Here is a 22,112-nt window from a genome sequence, read left to right on the forward strand (position 1 = left end):
ATCATTTCAGATCATTAATTTTGTAGCCCTTAGTCTAAACTACTTATCAAACTTCAGCCACTTAACTCCTTCCCTTACCTTTTGATTTCCTTTTTCCTTCCTGTAGATTACCATGTCTCACTTCACCCAAGGCAGCATTCACCAACCTTCTAGCACATTGTTTCAGCCTCCCTCCCCTTTGATTCAATTTAAAAAAGTCTTTATAACAACAGTCTTACTTACCTTTTGTGATTGGCTAATTTTACTCAGTTCAGTGTTCTCCAAGTCCATCAGTGCTATGAATTGTTTTCTGGTTTCCTCATTGTTTTTCAGTGATACATAGTATTCCATTATGTGCATATACCAAAGTTTCTTTAGCCATTGTTTTACTGAAGAGCATTTAAGTCAGTGGTTCTCACCCTTTTTTAATACAGTTCCTCATGTGTGGTGGTGAACCCCCAACCATAAAATTATTTTCGTTGCTACTTTATAACTGTCAATTTTGCTACTGTTATGAATCATAATGTAAATATCTGATATGCAGGATGTATATTTTATTGTTATATATTGAACATAATTAGACATAATTAAAGCATAGTGATTAATCACAAAGCAATATGCAATTATATATGGTAAAATATTTATGTGTTTTCTGATGGCTTTAGGTGACCCGAGTGAAAGGCATCACGACCCACAGGTCAGAGCTGCTGATTTAAGTTGTTTATCTTGCTGTTTCAGACACTAATGTGATGGACATGGATGTTGATGTATCTGTTCTTGTTACGATTCCTCTCTGGGCCATGTATATATCCAGCAGAGAGGTTGTTAGAGCATATGGAATTTCTGTTTCCAGCAGTTTGGGGTAGTGCTTTCACAGCGGTTACACAAATTCATAGCACAACCAGCAATGCTTGAGGGTTCCAATCTCTCCAGAGGCTCTCCAGCATTTGTAATTTTCTGGGCTTTTTTTTGTTGTTGTTCTGTTACATTTAGGTCTCTGATCCATCTTCAGCTTGTTTTTATACACGGGGTGTGGTATGGGTGCTATTTCATTCATTTACAGATGGAAATCCAATTTTGCTGCCCTATTTGTTGTAATGACTATGTTGATCCCATTTAATGTGTTTTGCCTTTTGTTGAAGAGCTTTTATTTGTAGGGGGATGAATTTATTTCTGGGATCTCTATTATGTTCCACTGATCTATGTATCTACTATTGTGCCAATAGCAGGCTTTAATTAATTAATTAATTTAGTAGTCTGTTTTTACTGCTGTGTCTAATAGATTTTGAGGTCTTGAAATGCAAGGCTTCCTACCTTGTTCTTAAGTTGTTTGCTTATCCTGCATTTCTTCCTCTCCATAGGAAGTTAGTAAATATTTTCCCCATTTCTTTAAAGAATTCACTTGGCACCTGGATCAGAATTGTGTTGTATTTCTAGACTGAATATGAGGAGCCCTGGTGGCATAGTGGTTATGTATTGGGTTGCAGTCCCCAAGGTAAGCAGTTCGAAACCCCCAGCTGCTCTGTGGGAGAAAGAAAGGGCTTTCTACTTTCTACCCCCGTAAAGAGTTTCTCTCAGAAGCTCCCAGGGCAGCTCTGCTCTGCCCTGTCGGCTCACTGTTAGTCAGCATTAACTTGATGGCAGAGAGTTTAATTTGATTGGGTAGTATTGACATTTTTACAGTATTAAGTCCTCTTATCCATGATCATGGGTCCTTTGCTTTCATATAATGTTCTGTAGTTTTCTTTGTACAAGTCTTTTGTTTCTCTATTTAGGTTTATCCCTAAGTATTTCATCTTTTGTGTGGCTATTGTAAATGCTATTGTTTTCTTGATTTATTTTTCAGAGTTCTATTCATTAAAATACAACAGTCAAATTGTATCTTGACCTTATATCCTGCAATGTTACTGAATCTTTTGATTGTTTCCATCAATTTTTGTGGTCAACTCTTTGAGTTTGATTGTACATATGTTAATAAATAAGATCATCTGCATATAGTGAGAATTTAACTCTTTATTTGCCAATCTGGAGAACTTTGATTTTTTTTTTTTTGTCTAGTAGCTCTGGCTAACACTTCTAGAACAATGTTGAATAAAAGTGGTGATAAGGGGCATTTTTGTCTGGATCCTGGTTCCAAGGAGAATGCTTTCAATTTCTCTCCGTTGAACAAGATCTTTGATGTTGGTTTTGAGTATATGCCCTTTGTTGTGTTGAGAAATTATCCTACCATTACTATTTTGTTGAGTGTTCTTACCTGAAATGGGTGTTGTATATTGTCAAATGCCTTTTCTGCATCAATTGATACCATATTGTTCTTATTTTGTGATGTATTATTTTGATTGCTTTTAGAATGTTGACTCATCCTTGCATCCCTGCTGTGAATCCCACCTGATCATGGCATTTTATTTTATTTGTATAATATAGTTTGATTCTGTTTCACAGTGTTTTGAGAACTTTGGACATAAGTTGGTTAGGAATGTCATTCTGTAGTCCTATATTGGTAGTGCCCTTGCCTGTTGGGGTGTCAGCGTTATGCTCGCTTCCTAAAATGAGGTTGGGAGTTTGCTGTCATTTTCTGTACTTTAGAATAATTTGTGTAGAATTGGTGTCACCTCTTTGAATGCTTGGTAGAATTCCCCAGTGAAGCCATCTGGTTGGACTTTTTTGTTGCTGCTGTTTGTAGCTTTTTAATGACCTGATTATTTCTTTTTTTATTGATCTGTTGAGATTTGGTACATCTTTCTGTGTTAATTTAGTTAGATAATTTCTAGAAATATCTATCTCATCTAGGCTTTAGAGTTTGTTGGGGTACAGTATTTCATAGTGTTGTATTTAAAATTTTATTTGGATCTTTTATGTCACCTTTTCATATTTTTGATAACTTGAATCTTCATTTTCTTTTAAGTTTGACAGATATGTCAATTTTGCTAATTCTAAGAAGCAATCTTGTCTTGATTTTTTTTTCTGTTTTCCATTTCATTGATTTCTGCTTTCATTGTTAATTGATTTTTTTTTCTTCTGGTGATTGGAAATTCACTTTGTTGCTCTTGTACTAGTTTAAGATTCTGGGTTAGAGTGTTGGTTTTGATTCTCTTTTTTTTTTTCATGGATGTGTTTATTGCTATAAGTTTCCTTCTGAGTACTACTTTTGCTCTGTTCCAAAGTTTTTGGTATGTTCTTTTGTCAACCTTTTGTTCCAAGGGATTTTTTAAAAGTTCATTCCTTATTTCGTTAATTGCCCAGTAGTTTCAGAATAGTACATTGTTCAGTTTCCATGTTTGATTTTTCTCCCCTTGCTCTTATTATTACCGATTTCTTATTTTACAGCATTGAGGTCAGATAAAATGTATTATAAAATCTCAATTAAAAAATTTATTAAGACTTCCGGGCGGGCCGGTGCAGGGGCCGCCACCCCGAATTGCCCTGGCTTCGGGCCGTGCCTCCCCGCAGCTGGCCACGTCCCCACGCTGGACCGCGCCACTTCCCCGCCGTCCGAGGGCAGCCGGGCCACCGCAGGCCTGCCGCGCCCGGGTATGCCTGACAGCGGCCCAGAGCACCTGCCCTACAGATGCCACGAGGCATGCCAGGCGTGGGAGCAGCCCTGGGAGTGGCCACGCCACCCACAGAGCCAGACCTGACCCGGTGCCAAGCTCTCAACACTCAGGAGGACAGAGGCCCAGCCCGGGGGCACACCCTGAGCTGCGGTCTCTGATCCCTCCACCACGCAGGAGGTACTCGGAGCTGCCCAAAGAGCTGGAGGTGGTGTGCCCCGATGGCCCAGCCTCGCTCCAGGCTTGCCCCCAAGATGCGGACAGCCCTTGTGCTCAGCTGGGTTTTCTGCCTGCACTTCCCTGAGATCCAAATGGCGTCCACTTCTGCGGGCCTACGAGAGCTACCAAAAGAAGGACTACTCGCAGGTGGATTATCTGATCAACGGGATGTATGCAGACTCTGAGATGTGAGACTGCCCCCCGCACCCACCTGCCGTGCCAACCCCACTCCACCCGGCCCGGCCCTCCCACTGCCTCTGAGACCAAACCAAGTGCTTCCAGATCTTCCGGTGCCACTCAAGAGCCATACCAGATGCTTCGACACGTGTAGTCACCGTGCAGCTCACCCCGCCTTCACCTATGCGCTGCGCCTCTTTTCATGTTTATTTTTGTAAATGATCACATGGGCGGTGCAGGCCGCAGCCAACATCAGCCTGCTGCCCTAGGCAGGCAGGCAGGCAGGTGGCCCGCTTGGTCCTCAGCGTGGCAGGTCCTGGCTGGAATGAAAGCAGTGACGCTTCCCGATGGGGGGGGGGGGATTATTAAGGTTTCATTTGTGCCCTAAGATAAACGTTTGCTGTGAGAATGTTCCATGTGCATTGGAAAAGAATGTATATTATACTATTGTTTGGTAGAGTGCTCTGTAAATGTCTAGGAGATCGATTTGGTTGATTGTGTTTAGTTTTTCTGCCTTTATTGAGATTCCTTTCCATGATAAGGCTTTCCTTAAGAGTGTGTTTGAATTGCCCTATTGTTGTTTATTTCCCTCTTCTACTCTGTTAGAATTTGATTAGCATATTTGAGGGTCTTTTGTTGGGGACATGTAAATTAATTAGGTGTTTCAGTTCTGATGTACCTTAAATTATTATGTATGCCACCCTTTGTCAGGATCTTGCCTTGAAGCTTATTGAAGATTAGTATTGCCATACTGGCTGTGTTTTGCTTGCCATTAACTTGGTAAATTTGTCCCCATCTTTTGATTTCTAGTCTTATTTTGTCTCACATCTAAGGTGTGTTTCTTTTAAGCAGTATGTTGATGGAGGTAGATATTTTCTAATCCAGTTTGGTACTCTGTCTATTGACTGACATATTTATTCCATTAATTATCAGTGTTGTAATTGATATATGTAGGTATGTTTCTGTCATTTTGCTGTGTTTTTTTAAAATACTTTTATTGATTTCTTTGTTCTTCCTCTATTTCTGAGCTATTTTGAATACTATTTGGAGTGTTCTGATTTCAAGGTCAGGTTTGTTTGCTGCTTTTACTGATTATCTTCTGGTCTTTTTTTTCTTATATACTTTCCTTTAATTTCTTCTTGTCTGGAAACCCAGTGTATTTCTTCTTTATGTTTGAGAGATACGTTAGCTGAAAATAAGGTTCCTGGTTAGAATTTTTTTTCTTTCGAAGTTTTATTTATATCATTGCATTGTCTTCTTGCCTTCAACGTTACTGATGAGAATCTGAGTTTATTCATATTGGATTCCATTGGTATGTAACTTTTTCCCCCTTTCTCTAACCACTCTGAGTTTTCTCTCCTTTCACTGATATTTTAAAAAATTGATTATAATGTGTTGAGATAGATTTCTTTTGGTATCTATTGTGTTTGTGGTTCTCTTTATCCTGTTATTTTTTCACCTGTTATGCTGTTTGGTGGTATATTTTCTTCTAGAATTTCTTGTACTATTTTCTTTGTGGAATTGTTTATCCTGTTCTTGAATCTCAGTAAAACATAAGTTGTTCCTCTTGATAATGCATCATATAATGCTAGAGTTCTTCAGGCACGTTTGTTGTTTTTGTGAGTCGTTCTTGTATATTGGAGTTGAAAGATTTTCTTCAAGTTCATTTATTTGGCTTTTTGTTTCTTCAACTTTGTAACTGAGTGTTTTTTAAAAGGTTTTGTAATTTTGTTATCTTAATAATCTTCTGGATATCTATATAATTTCTCATTTTTTCCCCTTTTATCTCTCAAACTCTTTCTTCGACTTTTCAAATTGCCTGAACATCATCCTTATGAATTCTTTTTTCTGGTTGTTTCATGGCCTTATCTTCATCCAAAAGTTTTGTTGGATCAGGGTGCTATTCATGTGTTTTTGCCTGTTTTAATTTTTTCCTGTGAGCCATAATTTCTATCACTGCAGCATCTTAATGGCAGTTGTTAGGCGAGCCAGAGAAAAAAAATAAATACCACAAAATAACAATGAAAAAGAAAGAGGGGAAAAGAGAGGAAATACTAGTGTGGCAGAAAAAAAGAAAGAAGGGGGAAAAGGCAGTTTGAGGAAAAATAATTTTAAAAGGCTGTTGTTTAGGAGCCTTGTAGCATAGTGGGTTACATGTTGGGCAGCTAACCTCAAGGTCAGCAGTTCAAAACAATAGCTGCTCCTTGAGAGAAAGATGAGACTGCTCCTGTAAAGATTTCCAAGCTCCGAAACCCACGGGCAGTTTTACTTTGTTCTCTAGAATCACTGTGATTCTGTATTGACACAACAGCAGCTAGTGAGAGATTATTTAGGAAAAAAAGAGGGGACAGTAGTCAGTGTAAGACATGAAAAAAAAATAAGGGTTCATGAGGGGGGGAGAGATGAGTTGATACTATGGGTTCAAGTAGAAAGAAAATGTTTTGAAAATGATGATGACAACGTGTCCATGTGTGCTTGACACAATGGATGGGTGGATAGATGGATGAATTGTGAGAAGAGCTGTAAGAGCCCGCAATAAAATGATTTTTTTTTTAAAGGAGGTAAAGAGACCTGTTTAGGTGTGTTTCTCCCTCAGCACAGAAGTGCACGTCCACTTGGGGCAGTCACTCGCAGGTCTGAGGGCTGCCTGTGACCTGCCTTACTGGCGTTTTAGGATCACCCAGGGCTTTGCTGTGGCTAGGAATGGGTTTTTCTACTAAGTTGGGGGAAACACTGGGTGCCATATAGGTGGGCCTGCCCCTTTCCTGCCCTTTTTCTGTTTGCTTTGTCAGCCTCTGCTACATGGAGGTTTCAATCTATGAAATGAGCCCTTTTTTTAACCTTAGTATACCAAGCTACTTAACATGTTAGATTAGTGAAGGGTAAATTGAATTCAGACTTTCTGAATATTTTTATGTTCTTCACAGCTAACTAAATCACACTCAGAGACTTATCACCATGTATATAGATGGAAACTTAGCTCAGAATTGTGTTCTCCCAGTGCCAAAAGGAGTTATAATGCCTGTTTGTAATTTTAGCACTTTATGATTTTTCTTCTCTCCCCTCTGCCTGGGTCTGCTGTTCTAAACCAAAACTCTTCTTACAGGCTTTAAGTAAATTCCCTCAAAAATATTTTCGCCCACATTGAGAGTTGGTTGTTTGCTTTTTTAGCGCACGGAGAAGGAACTGAGAGAGACCACAGCACTACTGTCCGCTCAGCAGACAGCTCTGGAAATTATTGTCAACATGTGCTACAGCGAAGGTTCGTCACAAGTTTACATTTAGACATTGTTTTACCCCGGGTTGAGAGGGAAGCGTCAGTGAAGATCTTTAAAAATACTGTAGTGATGTGTGTTTGCACTCTTCCCAGATCCCTCTGATGATGAATGGGAAGAACTCTCGAGTAGTGATGAAAGCGAAGCCTTCATGGAGACTTCCTTCAGTGACGGTGGTGGGCAGCTGCTGTCTCCCTTATGCCTCTCCCATGAGGTGCACACTGCGCTCACTCACTATCTCATCCCAGACAAGGTAGATACCCTTTTATTCATGGGAAGGCTTAAGTAAGCTAGTCATTCTTTATGCAGAAATAAGGTCACTCTTCCAAGTTGTAGATAATTGGAAAGACCTGAGAAGCAGCACCATTTAGATTACGAGAAGCAGACTAGAAAGTCTATATTTTTTACAGGTTTAATCATTTCACTAAGCATGATATGTTGGAATTTCTATAACGCATTCTATAAATTGACTAATCTGATAACCTGTTGCTTTACTGCTTGTCTTAAATCTAGATTATTGGGAAAACTGCCTTTCCAAACAACATTGCTGTCGACATGTGTTCTAAGAGCCCCACTTGGAAACCTTTGATTAGAAAGTAAGATTTTTTTTATTTTCAAGAAAACTTTTTATTATGTTATATGAAATATTGAACATTTTTATTGTGTCATAAGAAAAATAGAATAATCTTCTATTAGATAGAAGATACTGACTCCTTTAAGACCCAACACATCTGTTCAAGCATGTATATCCTAGAAAATGCCAGCATATGATTATATGAGAATGTTCACAGCTATGTGAATCACAAGTTTCTGAACTTGGAAACAACCCCAGTGTCCATCAGTGGCTTTATTCAGGCATAATAAAACAGTGGAATATATGCAGCAATATAAACGATCTGAGTTAGACTTAGTCATAACTTAGATGAAACTGACCATGTTGATCTCCTTCACCCAAAAAAGAGGCACCAATTATATGCACTGTGTTTACATTATATAAAAAATCAAAGGCAGGGAAAACGAAACTATTGTTTCGGAATGCATGCATACATATGTGGTAATCATATTAAGGGAATATCTCCTCTAAACGTTTGGAGACTCATTACCTTTGGGGGCTCAGGAAAATGAGGTGTATTTTGGAAGAGGTAAATGGGCCAAGAATGCTAGCAGTGTTTGTTTCTTGCCTACTAAGTGATTTCAAGGTTGATTACTATATATAAACTAAAACTGTTATCTTGCATAAAAATTTTATGAAGTAGATTCTTTGACACCTGAATGACACCTGAGTACTCAAGCAATTTGACTTAGGACACATCAACAGTTGGCTTTTAGCTTCTTTACTAACGGCTCTACCCACCACCATGGAGTCTGTTCTGACTCACAGCTACCCCCTAGGACGGGGTAGAACCTGCCCCTTGGCTGCAAATCTTTTCAAGATGGAAAACTTCCTCCTCCTCCCCCAGAGCTCCCTGTGGTTTACATCTGCTGACTTGGCAGCTTGCAGTCCCACATGCACCCACGGTGCCCGCAGGGCTCCTTGTTAGACGCATTCTCAGACCTGATGATTAGGTTAAAAGGAAACACTAAATTTGGTTAATAAATTCACTAAGTCAGGCTTAGAGCAACATCTTCTGTGATTTCACTTCCTTTGCAGAATGAACACTATTCAGTGTAGAGCCCTCGTGTGTCTCCAGAGCCTGATTTCCTTCCTGGATGTGGACCATTTGGGAGGCGCTCCAGCCCTCCAGAAACTTGCGCAGCATTTTGCTCATCTTATCTTTTCTCAGCCAGGTAAAAACATAGCCCTTACTGTGAACGACTGTGAATGGAGCAGAATTTTGAATGGGCAGGAACTTGGACTTTGTGATTATGCCCACTCTAACCCAACCTGCAGAAAGCTGTCCTGTTTGCTAAGAATCATCATGGACAGCATTTATTGTTGCCAATCCAGACAAGACGTGGAAGCGACCTCTAAGTTCTGATTTTCTTTATAATGAAAAAATGTTTATATCTAATTATGTCAGATTAATTAAGGCTGAATCACAAATAGTGTAAATATTAGCCTTTATTAAACTATTTGGGGAAATAATAGTATAAAATCATTTGTTTAATATGAAGAAGCAGCAAAATGTTTAGAAATTTTTCAAAAAGTGTGTAGAAAATGGAATTAAAAGATAGGGGACTTTTCCCACACACTTTTAAAGACACCACCCGTGTGTGTGTGTGTGTGTGTGTGTGTGTGTGTGTGTGTGTGTAGTAAATACAAGGGCTTCAGAAAGTTTATGGGAATGTCCTCCTAACTTTTCATTCCATTTTCTACAAACTTTGAAACCCTTTCATAATGTTCAAAATTTTAACTAATTTTTATTTGAACAGTTCAGTTACTTAATTTATGTTTATCACCTTGCTTAGCCTTCATTCTGTTCTCAGATTTGCCCATGACTTGATTTATATTTGATTAGCTCCCTCCTTTATCCCACAGCCACCCATTTCTTTACCCAAAAGTAAGTCAATATTGCCAGCTTCTTGTGGATTTCAGAGAGCTCCAGTGGATGTAAAAATGGGTATTTGTATGTTGTTAAGGAAAATGGTAGGACGCTGCAAACACTTCCACGTTTTTGGTGCATTAAAACTCTTAAGGTGCAATTTTCTCATGTGAATTACCTCTCATTTTTGCACAAAAACCTTGAAAGATACCTTAGATGATTCTTATGAAATAACTGGTCATATACATGATTTAATGCATGTTCTTTTAGTAGACTTTTATTATATTAGAATTTCCTTTAATTTTGCTGCATTAAAATATAGGAGATGAAATAAAACCAAACAAAAAAAATACAACAAGAAGAAAAACTATTTTATATAGTAAAGGCCTTTCTCCCCTTTCAGCCACTTGACATACATTTGAAGCTAAGGTCAGCTGGGGGAAGTGTGAATCTACTGCTCTCTCAGCTCCTCTATTTTAGAATACTTTAGTACTTTTTAAGGGGAAGCTTGAAGATATGTCATATTTGCTCTGTGGTTAGGTTTTCAAAAGTTACTCCACATTTTAAACTGATTGCTTTACTTATATTTCATTGTGGACTGTCTAGTACTTTTTGGAGTGTTAAGTATAAGATTTTAAAGATTACTATTTGGACTAATGCTTACTGCACAAACCTGTTTTACATTTTATTTTGTAATACTGATTGCAGTCTTCACAATGAACAGCACTCCTTCCACTAACTCCCTGTTTATCATTTCTATTTGTCTGTCTTTCCTGTCCCTTCCTGTCTTCAGTGCTTCAATCTACAAATGCTCCCATTTTGATCTATGGTTGCTTGTTTTAAGGAAGAATTGAACTCTTAAAAGATCAACATACGATTGCAAGCTTATTTGTAAACATTCAAAAACTGGTCTTTAGCTTTTTAAATGTCTGGTTTGTAGTCTATTAAAACATAGGCGGTACTGTAAGTTTAATTGTGCTTCTTTTAGAAGTTATAGATTTTAAAAAATTAATCGGCAATTTGATCTGTATTACTCAGAAACTAATAAGAGGTGGTAATACGCCTCTAAGACCCTTTAATTTGTCAAGCCACAGATGTAGTTTGTTTTTTTAATTTATTTTTAATCATTTTATTGGGGGCTTGTACAACTCTTATCACAATACATACATCCATTATGTCAAGCACATTTGTATATTTGTTGCCATCATCATTCTTAAAACATTTTCTATTTGAGCCTTTGGTATGAGCTTCTCATTTTCCCCCTCGCTCCCCCACACTACCTCACAAAACCTTGATAATTTATAAGTTATTATTTTGTCATGTCTTTCACTGTTCAATGTCTCTCTTTACCGACTTTTCTGTTGTCCATCCCACAGGGAGGAGGTTTTATGTAGATCATTGTGATCGGTTACCCCTTTCTCCCACCACCTTTCTCTTACCCTCGTGGTATCGCTGCTCTCATTATTGGATCTGAGGGGTTTATCTGTCCTGAATTCCCTGTGTTTCCAGTTCTTATCTGTACCAGTGCACATCCTCTGGTCTAGCTGGATTTTTAAGGTAGAATGGGGATCATGATGTGGGGGAGAAGAGCATTAAAGAACTAGAGGAAAACTGTATGTTTCATCAATGCTGTACTACACCCTGACTGGCTCATCTCCTCCCCTAGACTCTTCTGTAAGAGGATGTCCACTTGCCTACAGATGGGCTTTGGATCTCCACTTCCCACTCCCCCTCATTCACAATGACATGATTTTTTGTTCTTTGATGCCTGATAACCTGATCCTATCATGATACCTTGTGATCACACAGGCTGATGTGCTTCGTCCATGTGGACTTTGTTGCTTCTTAGCTCAATGGACGCTTGTTTATCTTCAAGTCTTTAAGACCCCAGATGCTGTATCTTTTTATAGCCAGGCACCATCAGCTTTCTTCACATTTGCTTATGCACCCCCATAGTCTTCAGCAATCGTGTCAGGATGGTGAATGCCAGGTTAATAGAACAAAGTATCCTTGCATTGAGGGAATACTTGAGTAGAGGCCCAATGTTCATCTGCTTCCTTAATACTAAGCCTACAAATATGTGTACATAGGTCTATTTCCCCATCATATAAAAATATATTTACATATGTATGTGCCTGTATTTAGACCTCTATAAATGCCCTTTGCCCTAGTTCTTTCCTCTATTTCCTTTTACTTTCCTCTTGTCCCAATGTCATGTTCAGCCTTCATGGGGGTTTCTTAAATTCCTCTCGGTTACATTGCCCTTGATCAAGTTCTACCAGGCCTCCTACACCTTCCTCGCCATCAATTTTAGATCACTTGTTCCATTGTCCCTGGGTTTGTTAACACCCACTTACTTTCTGCCATCTCACCCTCCCCCATGTCCCCCTGGAATTGTCTGTTCCGTTGTTTTCTCCTCCACATTGTTTATCCCGCCTGTCTTATCCAGATGGACCTTCAGAGATAATAATATACACCAAAAACAAGACAGGGCAAAACAAAGCTACAAAAGAAAACAAAACAACAAAAAGAGAAAAGTCTGTAAATAGTTCAAGGTCTGTTTGTTGACCTTTAGGAGTGTTTTTTCTGGTCTAGTCTGAAGGGGTGCTATGCTCTAGCCCCAAAGTCTTTTTTGCTCTGTTCCCCTTGCTGTTCTGTTGCACGCCCTTAGTGTTTCGCCTCAGTGTGGTGGGGTCAGATCGATCACTATTCCTGCACTGTGTCTCCAGTGTTGTACCCCATAGTGCTATGGATCAGTGAAGGACATCGTGTCTCATAATGTGGCTGGCCATATGGTCCTCTCTCTGCATTGGTTCCTGTGAGCAGGAATATCATCCTCAGGGCTTAGTGGGCCAGGATGTGCTCTGCTCCCTCTGTCTCCCCCACAGATGTAGTTTTCAAGTGCTCTCGAACTATTTGTGTATTCACTGGCTAGCGTCATTAAAGGAAAGCCATGGCCCACCACCATGGTTAAGCATTTTAGATAGATATCCCAGGGGCAGTACTCCCCACCTGCCCGTCAGTTTGTTGCATTGTAGTGGCTTGCATATTGCTAAGATGTTGAACCATGGTGAACAGGTTTCAGCGTATCTTCTAGGCTAACTAAGAACAGACTACTGTTAGGTGACGTTTGACTCATAGCAACCCTGTGTGCACAGTAATGACTGAAGAGCCATAGGTGGTGGGATGACACCAGGAACATGGTTCATGAAGAAAGCAAAAGATCTCATTCAAAAGATTAGAAAGTCCAAAGTGAATGTCAGAAGAGATTTTGAAGTTTTCTCTTCAGCATAAAGTAGCTAAAGCAAATGTTAGAAATTATTATATAAAAGAATGTAATTGCCCGCTTACTGAAGGGTTGTGGGGAGGAGACGAGCCAGTCAGGGTGCAGGGTAGCACCGATGAAACACAACTTTCCTCTACTTCTTAAATGCTTCCTCCCACAATATCATGATCCCAATTCTACCTCACAAATCTGGCTAGACCAGAGGATGTACACTGTTACAGATAGGAACTGGAAGCACAGGGAATCCAGGACAGATGAGTCCTTCAGGACCCGCGGTCAGAGTGGCCAATACCTGGAGGGTGGAGGGAAGGTGAGGGAGAAAGGGGGAACCGATTACAAGGATCTACATATAACTTCTCCCTGAGGGACGGAAAACAGAAAAGTGGGTAAAGAGAGATGTTGGACAGTGTAAGATATGACAATATAATAATAATTTATAAATTATCAAGGGTTCATATGGGAGGGGGAAGGGAGGAGGGAGGGGGGAAAATGAGCTGATATAAGGGCTCATGTAGAAAGCAAATGTGAGAATGATGATGGCAACAAATGTACATATGCACTTGACACAATGGGTGTATGTATGGATTGTGATAAGAATTGTATGAGCCCCCAATAAAATGATTTTTTTAAAAGTGTACTTGAACCTTTCAAAGGACAACTTGAGGAAACAAAATTGTTGACTCCAGGAATTGATAGGACGCCAACTGCAGTGTTCCCACAAGTTGATGAAGCGCTAGAAGATTCCCTAGTATATGCCAAGAATTTTTGCAGACAGCTGCTTGGCATATTGCCTGGAAGTGATCCATGTTTTTCCCATTCCAAAGAAAGGAGACCCAGCAGAATGTGGAAATTATCAAGCAATATCATTAATATATCACATGCAAGTACCATTTAGCTAAATATAAATATAAAAAGCAGGTACAACAGTGAGCTGCCATAAATTCTAGTTGGATTCAGTAGAGGCCTCTAATTGCCAATGTCAGATCTTGCCTGAATGTAAAGAATGCCAAAAAGATGTTTGTGTGTTAATATTATGCAAAGGCATTCAATTCTATGGATCATAGCAAACTATATAAATAGTATTGAGAAGTATGGGATTCCAGAACAAAAAATTGTACTGATGCAAAACTTGTATTCAGGCCAAGAGGCTATTGTTGGAAGAGAACTAGGGGTTATTAAATGGTTTAAAGTGTGTCAAGGGAAGCTCGCCCCGTGGATCTGTGTCTTGCTTCAACAGTGTTTGAACGGAACAGATCCGGGGACTCCCTGCCGCCAACCCTCTGCCACGCAACAGGTTTCTTTCCGGACGTAACTTGGGGACCATCTTCTCGGCCAGCCCCTCCTCTTGGGACCAGCGGACACTTTTATTTGGCGTGTGGTGACCTCCAAACCGACGCACCATGACCTCTCAGATCCGTCTGGTCAACCTGCACCTGCGGGCCTCTGACACCTGCCTCTCTCTGAGCTGCTTTTTCGACTGCGACGATGTGGCCTTGGAAGGCGGGGGGGCACTTCTTCAGCGAGCTGGCGAAGGAGCAGCGAGAGGGGGCCGAGCGTCTCTGGAAGCTGCAGAACCAGCGCGGCGGCCGCGCCCTCTTCCAGGATGTGCAGAAGCCGTCTCAAGATGAGTGGGGTCGGACCCTGGACGCCATGGAAGCTGCCCTAGCCCTGGAGAAAAAACTCAACCAGGCTCTTCTGGACCTGCATGCTGTGGGGTCCACTCACACCGACCCTCATCTCTATGACTTTCTGGAGAACCACTTCCTGGACAAGGAGGTGAAACTCCTCAAGAAGGTGGGCGACCACCTGACCCACCTCCGCAGGCTGGCCAGCCCCCAGGCCGGCCTGGGCGAGGATCTCTTCGAGAGGCTCACTCTCAAAGAAGACTAGGAACCTGCGGCGCCGAGCCACCTGCCGGGGCCCTCTGCCTCCCCACGGCCGGCCTTAGCCCCTCTGCCTGAACCCGTCCGCAGCACCACCGCCCTGGAGCCCCTCCCCCCAGCTGGGGACCAAATGGAAACAATAAAGCTTCCTTTTGCAGCAGCAAAAAAAAAAAAGGTGTGTCGAAGATGTATCTTCGTAAGCTGAGCAAATACCGGGCAAGCTTGACCCTGTGCAGACTGCGGCACGGCATGTAGAGTGGAGGAAGGCTTCTTGACAACCTACAACATGCAGGTGACAAATTTTCCTTGTGAAAAGACTTGATGTACTTACTAATAGAGTAAAAACTGCACTTTCAGTATGGATTCTAACCTAATGTAAACGAAATAGAAATCCTCACAACTTGACCAATTGACAACGTCATGATGAAAGGTGGAAAGATTGAAATTAGGAAGGATTACATTTTACTTGGATCTGCAATTAGCAACATGGAAGCAGCAGTCAAGGAATCAGTGATAATGTACTTCATGGGCAGATCTACACAGCACCTCTGTAAAGAGGAAGTTGATTTGCCTGACCCGAGCCATGATATTTTTAGATGCTGTGCAAGCTAGATGATAAGGAAGACCAGAGGAGAAAGGCTGTATTAACATTGAGACGTTGGTGAGAAATACTATGGACTGCCAGAACAGCAGACATCTGTCTTGAAGAAGGACAGCGAGAATGCTCCTTAGAAACAAGGATGGCATCCTCTTTCCAGACCTGGCTGAGCAGCAGGCTCCATCAGGGGAGTTGACATCCACCACTACAAGGAAAGAAAGGTTTGCCGCAAGGAACCCAAGAGCCATGCCATCTCCCTGTACCTCCTGTTCAAGCTGTGCGGGTTTCTGGACCAACTCCACCTCCAGCCAGGTTGTGCTGAAGAGGCTGTTCGTGAGCTGCACCAACCGCCCCCCCCCCCATCAGTTGCCCCCTTCACTCTCCCCCCGTCCGTGTCTCGGATGATCCAGGTGATGAAGCTTCCTGACTGAGAAAACAAGACCGCTGTGGTCATGGGGGCCATAACAGATGACATGCTGGTGCAGGAGGTGCCCAACCTGAAGGTATGCACCCTGCGAGTGAGCAGCCAGGCCCCGAGTCGCGTCCTCCAGGCTGGGGCAAGATCCTCTCCTTTCACCAGCTGGCACTGGAATCTTCCAAGGGCTGTGGCACTGTCCTGTTGTCTGGTCCACACAAGAGCCGCAAGGTGTACAGGCATTTTGACAAGGCTCTAGGGACAACCCTCGCCCCCCACAGCCACACCAAACCATATGTCCACTCCAAGGGCTGAAGGTTTGAGCATGTAGCCACTGCTACAAAACCCACTCCAGATCCCGTCCTTTATTAAAAAGATTGTGGATGTTCAACAACAAAACAACAACAAGGCTGGTGAAACTTCATTGCACATAATTTGGACATGTTATCCATCTTACGGAGTAGTTTCAGTTCTAAATTTGGGAGGTTTCAGGGCAGTAGCCTCCGTGGTTCCTCCACTGTCATAGCAGTACATTTTGTGGGACCTTGTATGATCCAGGTCAGAGATTGGTAGAGGTTGTACTTTTGGTGTCAGGCTATTGAGGGCTGGTGTTCACGTGAGCCTTTTAAGTGTAATTGCTTCCTTGAATTTCTGTTTTTCCTCATCTTTGCTCCAGATAGAAAGAGACCAATAGTTTTTCCTTAATTAGATGGGAGTTGATAGGCTTTTAAGACCTCAATTGCTGCTCACAAAATTAGGATGTGAACACTGTTTTTATGAATTTTTCCAGTTGACCTAGATGTGGTCCTTGGTCTTCAAGCCCAGTAGTTTAGTCCCGTCAATTGATTGGCTGTGTCTAAGAAAGTTCCACAAATATGCCCCCTAGGGACATCTTTATAGATATGGGTATACATGCAGCACTTACAAATACATATGTAGAAATGTCAACAACCATAACTATATCTGCATGTGAATATATTACTATATAGCCTCCCACTATTTTATATGCTTTTTATATCCATACATTATTTGCTGTTACTATTATTGCAGGATTATGTTAAAGAATTTACTATAATTGTCCCTTATTCTTGTATCCTTCTTCGTGTCTTCATGTACCTTGGTCTTGTTGTGCTGATTCTACCCATATTGTGTATTTCCTTTTCTTTCACCAAAATTAACGCACATGTACTATCTAGTTAGTGATTTATGCTATATTTACTTACATCTATTCTTGATTTTATATAAGTTATTTCTGTTAGTTGCCTTCGAGTTGATTCCAACTCATACCAACCCTGTGTACACTTGCCTCGTCCTCGCCGTCGTTCTTTTGTTTGAGCTCACGGTTACAGCTACTGTGTCAATCCATCATGTCAAAGGTCTTCCTCTTTCTTGTCCGCCTACTCTTAACTAGCACGATTTCGTTCTCCAGAGACTGATCTCTCCTGGTGACGTCAAAGTACATGTAATAGTAGTCTTACATAGATCTGCCCTTAGTTCATTCACCATGATGTCCACCAGGTTCATCCATATTATGAGATGTTTAGAGAATTCATTGTTATTCTTGAACATTGAGTATTTTATTGTGTATATATGCCATAGTTTATTTCCATTATTTTGCTGATAAGCGCTTGCATTGTTTCCATCTCTTTACTATTCTCAGTATACTGCAGTAAGCATGGTATACAGATGTGTAATTGTGTCTCTGTTGGTATTTCTCAAGCATACAAGGTTAGGTCAAAAAGTATAGATACAAAATCATAGAAATATTTATTAAGCAAATATATAAAATGTGAAGCTATTATTTGTCAGCGTATCCTCCCATCTAGGTCTATACATTTCAGAAGTCAGTGTTTCTATATCTCTAACCATTTCTTGAAGGAGTCCCAGTGGTGTAGTGGTTATTTGATGGGCTGCTAACCACAAGGTCATCAGTTCAAAACCACCAGCCACTCCTCAGAAGAAAAATGGGTTTTCTACTCTTGTAGAGTGTTAGAGTCTGAGAAACCCACAAGGGCAGTTCTACCCTGCCCTGTAAAGTCACTGTGAGTTGGCATTGACTTGATAGCAGGGACTTTGAGTTTTGTTTTGAACCATTCCTTGAAGAATTCTGCACTTTTAGATTGACACCATTAACAGTAATTTTGGCATTCTTGAGGGACTCACATTTTGTACCTTTTCAGTATTCTTTGAGATGGAGAACAAACAAAGCATGAAGGTGCAAGAGCAGGGCTATAGGAAAGGTAGGGTAAGGTGTCTCAGAGAAACTGCATTGTTGGGATAAGGGGACAAACTCCTTGGTTTAACTTTCTTGGTCCTTTTTCTCATCACAGTTTTCTTCTTCCTTAAAACTTCATGATGAGCTCCCATGATCACCCCATGTCCTTAGAACAGACTGAGCAAGACTACCTCTTTGGAATTCCAGAAAACATTTGTCAAAGCCTTCTGAGTTGACCTTTCTGCCTTGAGTGTTATTGGTCCAGCAGGTCTCTTCAGATGACACTGTTTGGATGGGCCTTAAAAATATTTTTAAAGCACCCTGTGTTGGACAGGGTTCTCTAGAGAGACAAGACCAGATTGCTAGTAATTATATATAAATATATTTATAAAGATAGATATATAATACAAGAAATGAACCGTTAAATTATATACAGATAGATAATACAAGAAATTAACAGTTAAATTATAAAGCAGTGAGACACTAGCAGTCCTTTAAGGCTTGAGAGCCGCCAGTTGCCAGTCCCCTTCTGTAGAGAGAGCTGGGCTATATATACCCAGGCAGCAAACAGCAAGGCAGGTCCCCAACTGTCACCAACTGTCGGTCCCCAGCTCCAGAGACGAACATTCTAATCGTATGGTCTTAAAGGGACCTCAACTTACAGCGACACAGTCCACAGGCTAGGCATCCCACAGGTAGTGTACCCCTTTAAACTGAGGCACAGAACAAGCAAGGCGAGGCTCACCGAGCCATTTATCCCTCTGCCCTTCAGTTAATCCTACTTGTGTTTATCGGCCAGGCTGGCACAATAAACTATCGCACACCCTAATGAGAATACCGTGTTTTAATGAAAGGCCTTGTCTACAGCCCTCCACTGACTGCAGAGACATGCTTAAGCACTTGAATAGCAACAACAGAAGTATGTCGGTGTGAACTGGGAGAGGAGAAGAATACTTTTTGACTTGGCCTCATATTTACTTAGGCGTGAGATTGCTGGGTCAGGTGGTATTTCTATTTGTAGCCTTTTGAACAAGAACCTATAAAAAACAGTTCAGAGGGTGAGCTCTATCCTCTGGTGTCCCTGTTGCCAGGAGACAAAGGTCAAACTCTTGCCTTTACCCTCCGCCCTTCTTTATCTGTCAGATATGAGCCATTCTTTTCATGGCATTCTTACTTCCATTTTGGATTGATAATCCATTGCAATGATCACATTAAACTCATAGATAATACTCATGATTCAGGCCGGCTTTATTGGGAGAAATTAACCAGCCAGAACCAAAAAAACATTAAAGATGAAGTTCTTAGTCCACAGCTATGCCTCTCCTCAGCCAGCAGTGAAGTCTTTCTCCAGTCTTCAGCCTCTCAGCCATATGGTCCCTTGACCTTTCCCTATAGGGACCATGAAGTCAGCCTGCTAGTCTACCTCACAGTCTCATAGACTTGGTGCTGCTCTTATGTGTCTCATGGTTTCCTTACCTCGGCTTCTGGTCTCAGCCTGGCTCCTTTGTTCTGTCCCATAGTCTCTGTCACAGGCTCTGATATGTCTGGTCTGTCTCCACCACATCAGACAGATCTTGAATATACTCCATTGGTGGCTCTTCTTCCAATGGCCTGGGATTTCTATGTTCTGCTTCTAAGATGGTTTTTACCCACAGTGAGATGGCTTTGATGATGGTGGTGTTTTTTTGAATTTCAGCAAACCATACCCCAAGGAAACAAAGGTTTCACTCTCGCTACTGAGGTGGATGCGTACTCCTATCCATTAGCATAGAACTACTGCCGAAATGTCACAAGCATAGAGGCTAGAAAGGTCATATTAAGTAATTGACTACATCTTAGGGCCGTACTGTTTTCCACAGTGGTTACAACATATTCCTCCAGCAGTGTATAAGAATTCCAATGTTGCACAACTTCACCTTTCTTTTTTCTTTCCATTTTTTGATCAACACAAGTTTTCCTTGCAGGGGTGAGATGATATCTTATTATAATATTGACTTGCATCTCTAATCTAATGCAACCACTTGTCTTTCAGTTTGTTGTGCTTTGATGGCTTGTGTATAGTGCTGGGGGATATGTCATTAGTATTTCACCTAACAGCAGGGTGAAACACAGTGAAATGTCTCATCCGACTAAAAATAGATTGAAGAAAAAGACTTCCCCCGTCAGAGGAATTAGTCACTGAAAACGTGTGGATAGCATCGAAACATTGCCAGTTACTGAGAACCTCATGAATGGTAGAACATTGTCAGAGATATTATATTGCCAGAAGATGTGCTGCCTTCCCAGAGTAGAGGCAACCAGAATGAAGAAAGAGAGTAAAGCCTTCAAGAGGAAATCCTTCTAAACCTTCAATTGCTCAATGAGAAGAAACAACTGGGAACATCTATTCTTGGAATTTGGAATGTTCAACATAGACATCAAGGAAAATTGGAAGTCACAAAAATTAAAATGGAACCCATAAAGATTGATATCCTAGGTACTTGTGATCCAAAATAGACCAGTATTGGTCATTTTGAATCAGAAAAGCGTAAAATTGGAATATGTTGGTAATGACAGGTTCAAGAGGAATGGCATTGCACTCGTCATCAAAAAGGACACCTCAAGATCTGTCTGGAAGTGCCAGGCTGTCTGTGATAGGATAATGTTCATTTGCATGCAAGGCAATCCAGTCAGTACCACAATTCAGCTTTGTACACCAGCCATCATAGATAGTGATGCAAAAATTGAAGAATTCTACAAAGGTTTTGTCTGAAATTGATCAAACATGCAGTCAAGGTGCATAAATTATTGGTGATTGAATGCAAAAGTTGGAAACAGTGGAAGGAACAGTGGTTGGAAAATAATGGTCTTGGTGATAGAAACTAAGCTTGAGATTGCATGATAGAATTTTTCAAGACCAATGACTTCAACAAAAATACTTTTTCAACAAGACAAAAGTCAACTGTACACATGGACTTCTCCAGATGGAGTACAGAGAACCTTATTTGACTACATATGAGGGAAGAGACTGTGGAGAAGCTCAAATAGCAGCAGCTAAAACCAGTCCAGGAGCCAACCGTAGAACGCCACCAATTGCTCCTTAGTAAGTTCATGTTGAAGCTGAAGAAAATTTAACAAGTCCAAGAGAACCAAAATAATGACTTTGAGTATATGCTATCTGAATTTCAAGAACATGTCAAGAGAAGATTTGATGCATAAAACACTGACAGAAGACTGATGCACTATAGGATGACATCAAGAGCATCATACATGAAGAAAGCAACAGGTCATTACAAGACCAGGAAGAAAGAAAAGCTCAAAGTGGATTCAGAAGACACTCAAAGTTGTTCATAATCATATAGTAGCCAAAGCAAATGGATGAAATGATGAAGTCAAAGAACTGAACAGACATTTCAAAGGGCAGCTTGAGAAAAGAAAATAAAATAGTATAATGATGTTCAAAGACCTAGAGTTAGAAAATCAAAATGCTGCAATTTGAGGAAAAAATCCGAGTCTCAAGTTGCAGCATTGAAAGATTCTATAGACCAAATACTGAATAATGCAGGAAGCATCCAAAGAAGACGGAAGGACTACGCAGTCACTGTACCAATAGAACTAGTCTATCTGCCACCATTTCAAGATGGAGCACATGAGCAAGAAGCTGGTCCTGAAGGCAGGAGTCCAACTTCCCTGAGAGCATGCGTCAGAAACAAAGCTTCGTGAACTCATGGAAATAGCAATTGAAATGTTTCAACAAGCTGATGAAGCACTGGGAGCGCTTGCTCACCTCTGCCAGGAAGTTTGCGAGACAACTCCCTGGCCAACTGACTGGATGAAATCCATATTTATACCCATTCCAAAGAGAGATGACCAAATAAAATGTTCACATTATAGAACAGTGTCATTGAGGCATGGAAGTAAAAGTTTGCTGAAGATTACCCAACAATGGTGTAGCAATCCATTGCCAGAGGTTAAGGCTGGATTCAGAAGAGGACATAGAACAAGGAATATCATTGCTGATGTCAGCTGCATCTTGGCTGAAAGTAGAGAGT

The 22,112-nt window shown here is 40.9% G+C and overlaps 1 protein-coding gene and 1 pseudogene across 1 annotated transcript in view; both read left to right on the plus strand.

Moving 5' to 3' along the window:
* HEATR3 (HEAT repeat containing 3) overlaps nt 1–22,112 on the plus strand; it is a 68,082-nt gene that overhangs the window by 27,850 nt on the left and 18,120 nt on the right. Inside the window, exons 8-11 of the mRNA XM_075536593.1 lie at nt 7,098–7,188; nt 7,297–7,454; nt 7,715–7,797; nt 8,853–8,989. Of these exons, the coding sequence (XP_075392708.1) occupies nt 7,098–7,188; nt 7,297–7,454; nt 7,715–7,797; nt 8,853–8,989 (469 nt within the window). The remainder of the gene's footprint in view (nt 1–7,097; nt 7,189–7,296; nt 7,455–7,714; nt 7,798–8,852; nt 8,990–22,112) is intronic.
* LOC142432527 (large ribosomal subunit protein eL18-like) lies at nt 14,456–16,238 on the plus strand (annotated as a pseudogene).

This window comes from Tenrec ecaudatus, chromosome 18, assembly GCF_050624435.1.
Source record: "Tenrec ecaudatus isolate mTenEca1 chromosome 18, mTenEca1.hap1, whole genome shotgun sequence".
In the NCBI taxonomy this organism is placed as follows: Eukaryota; Metazoa; Chordata; class Mammalia; order Afrosoricida; family Tenrecidae; genus Tenrec; species Tenrec ecaudatus.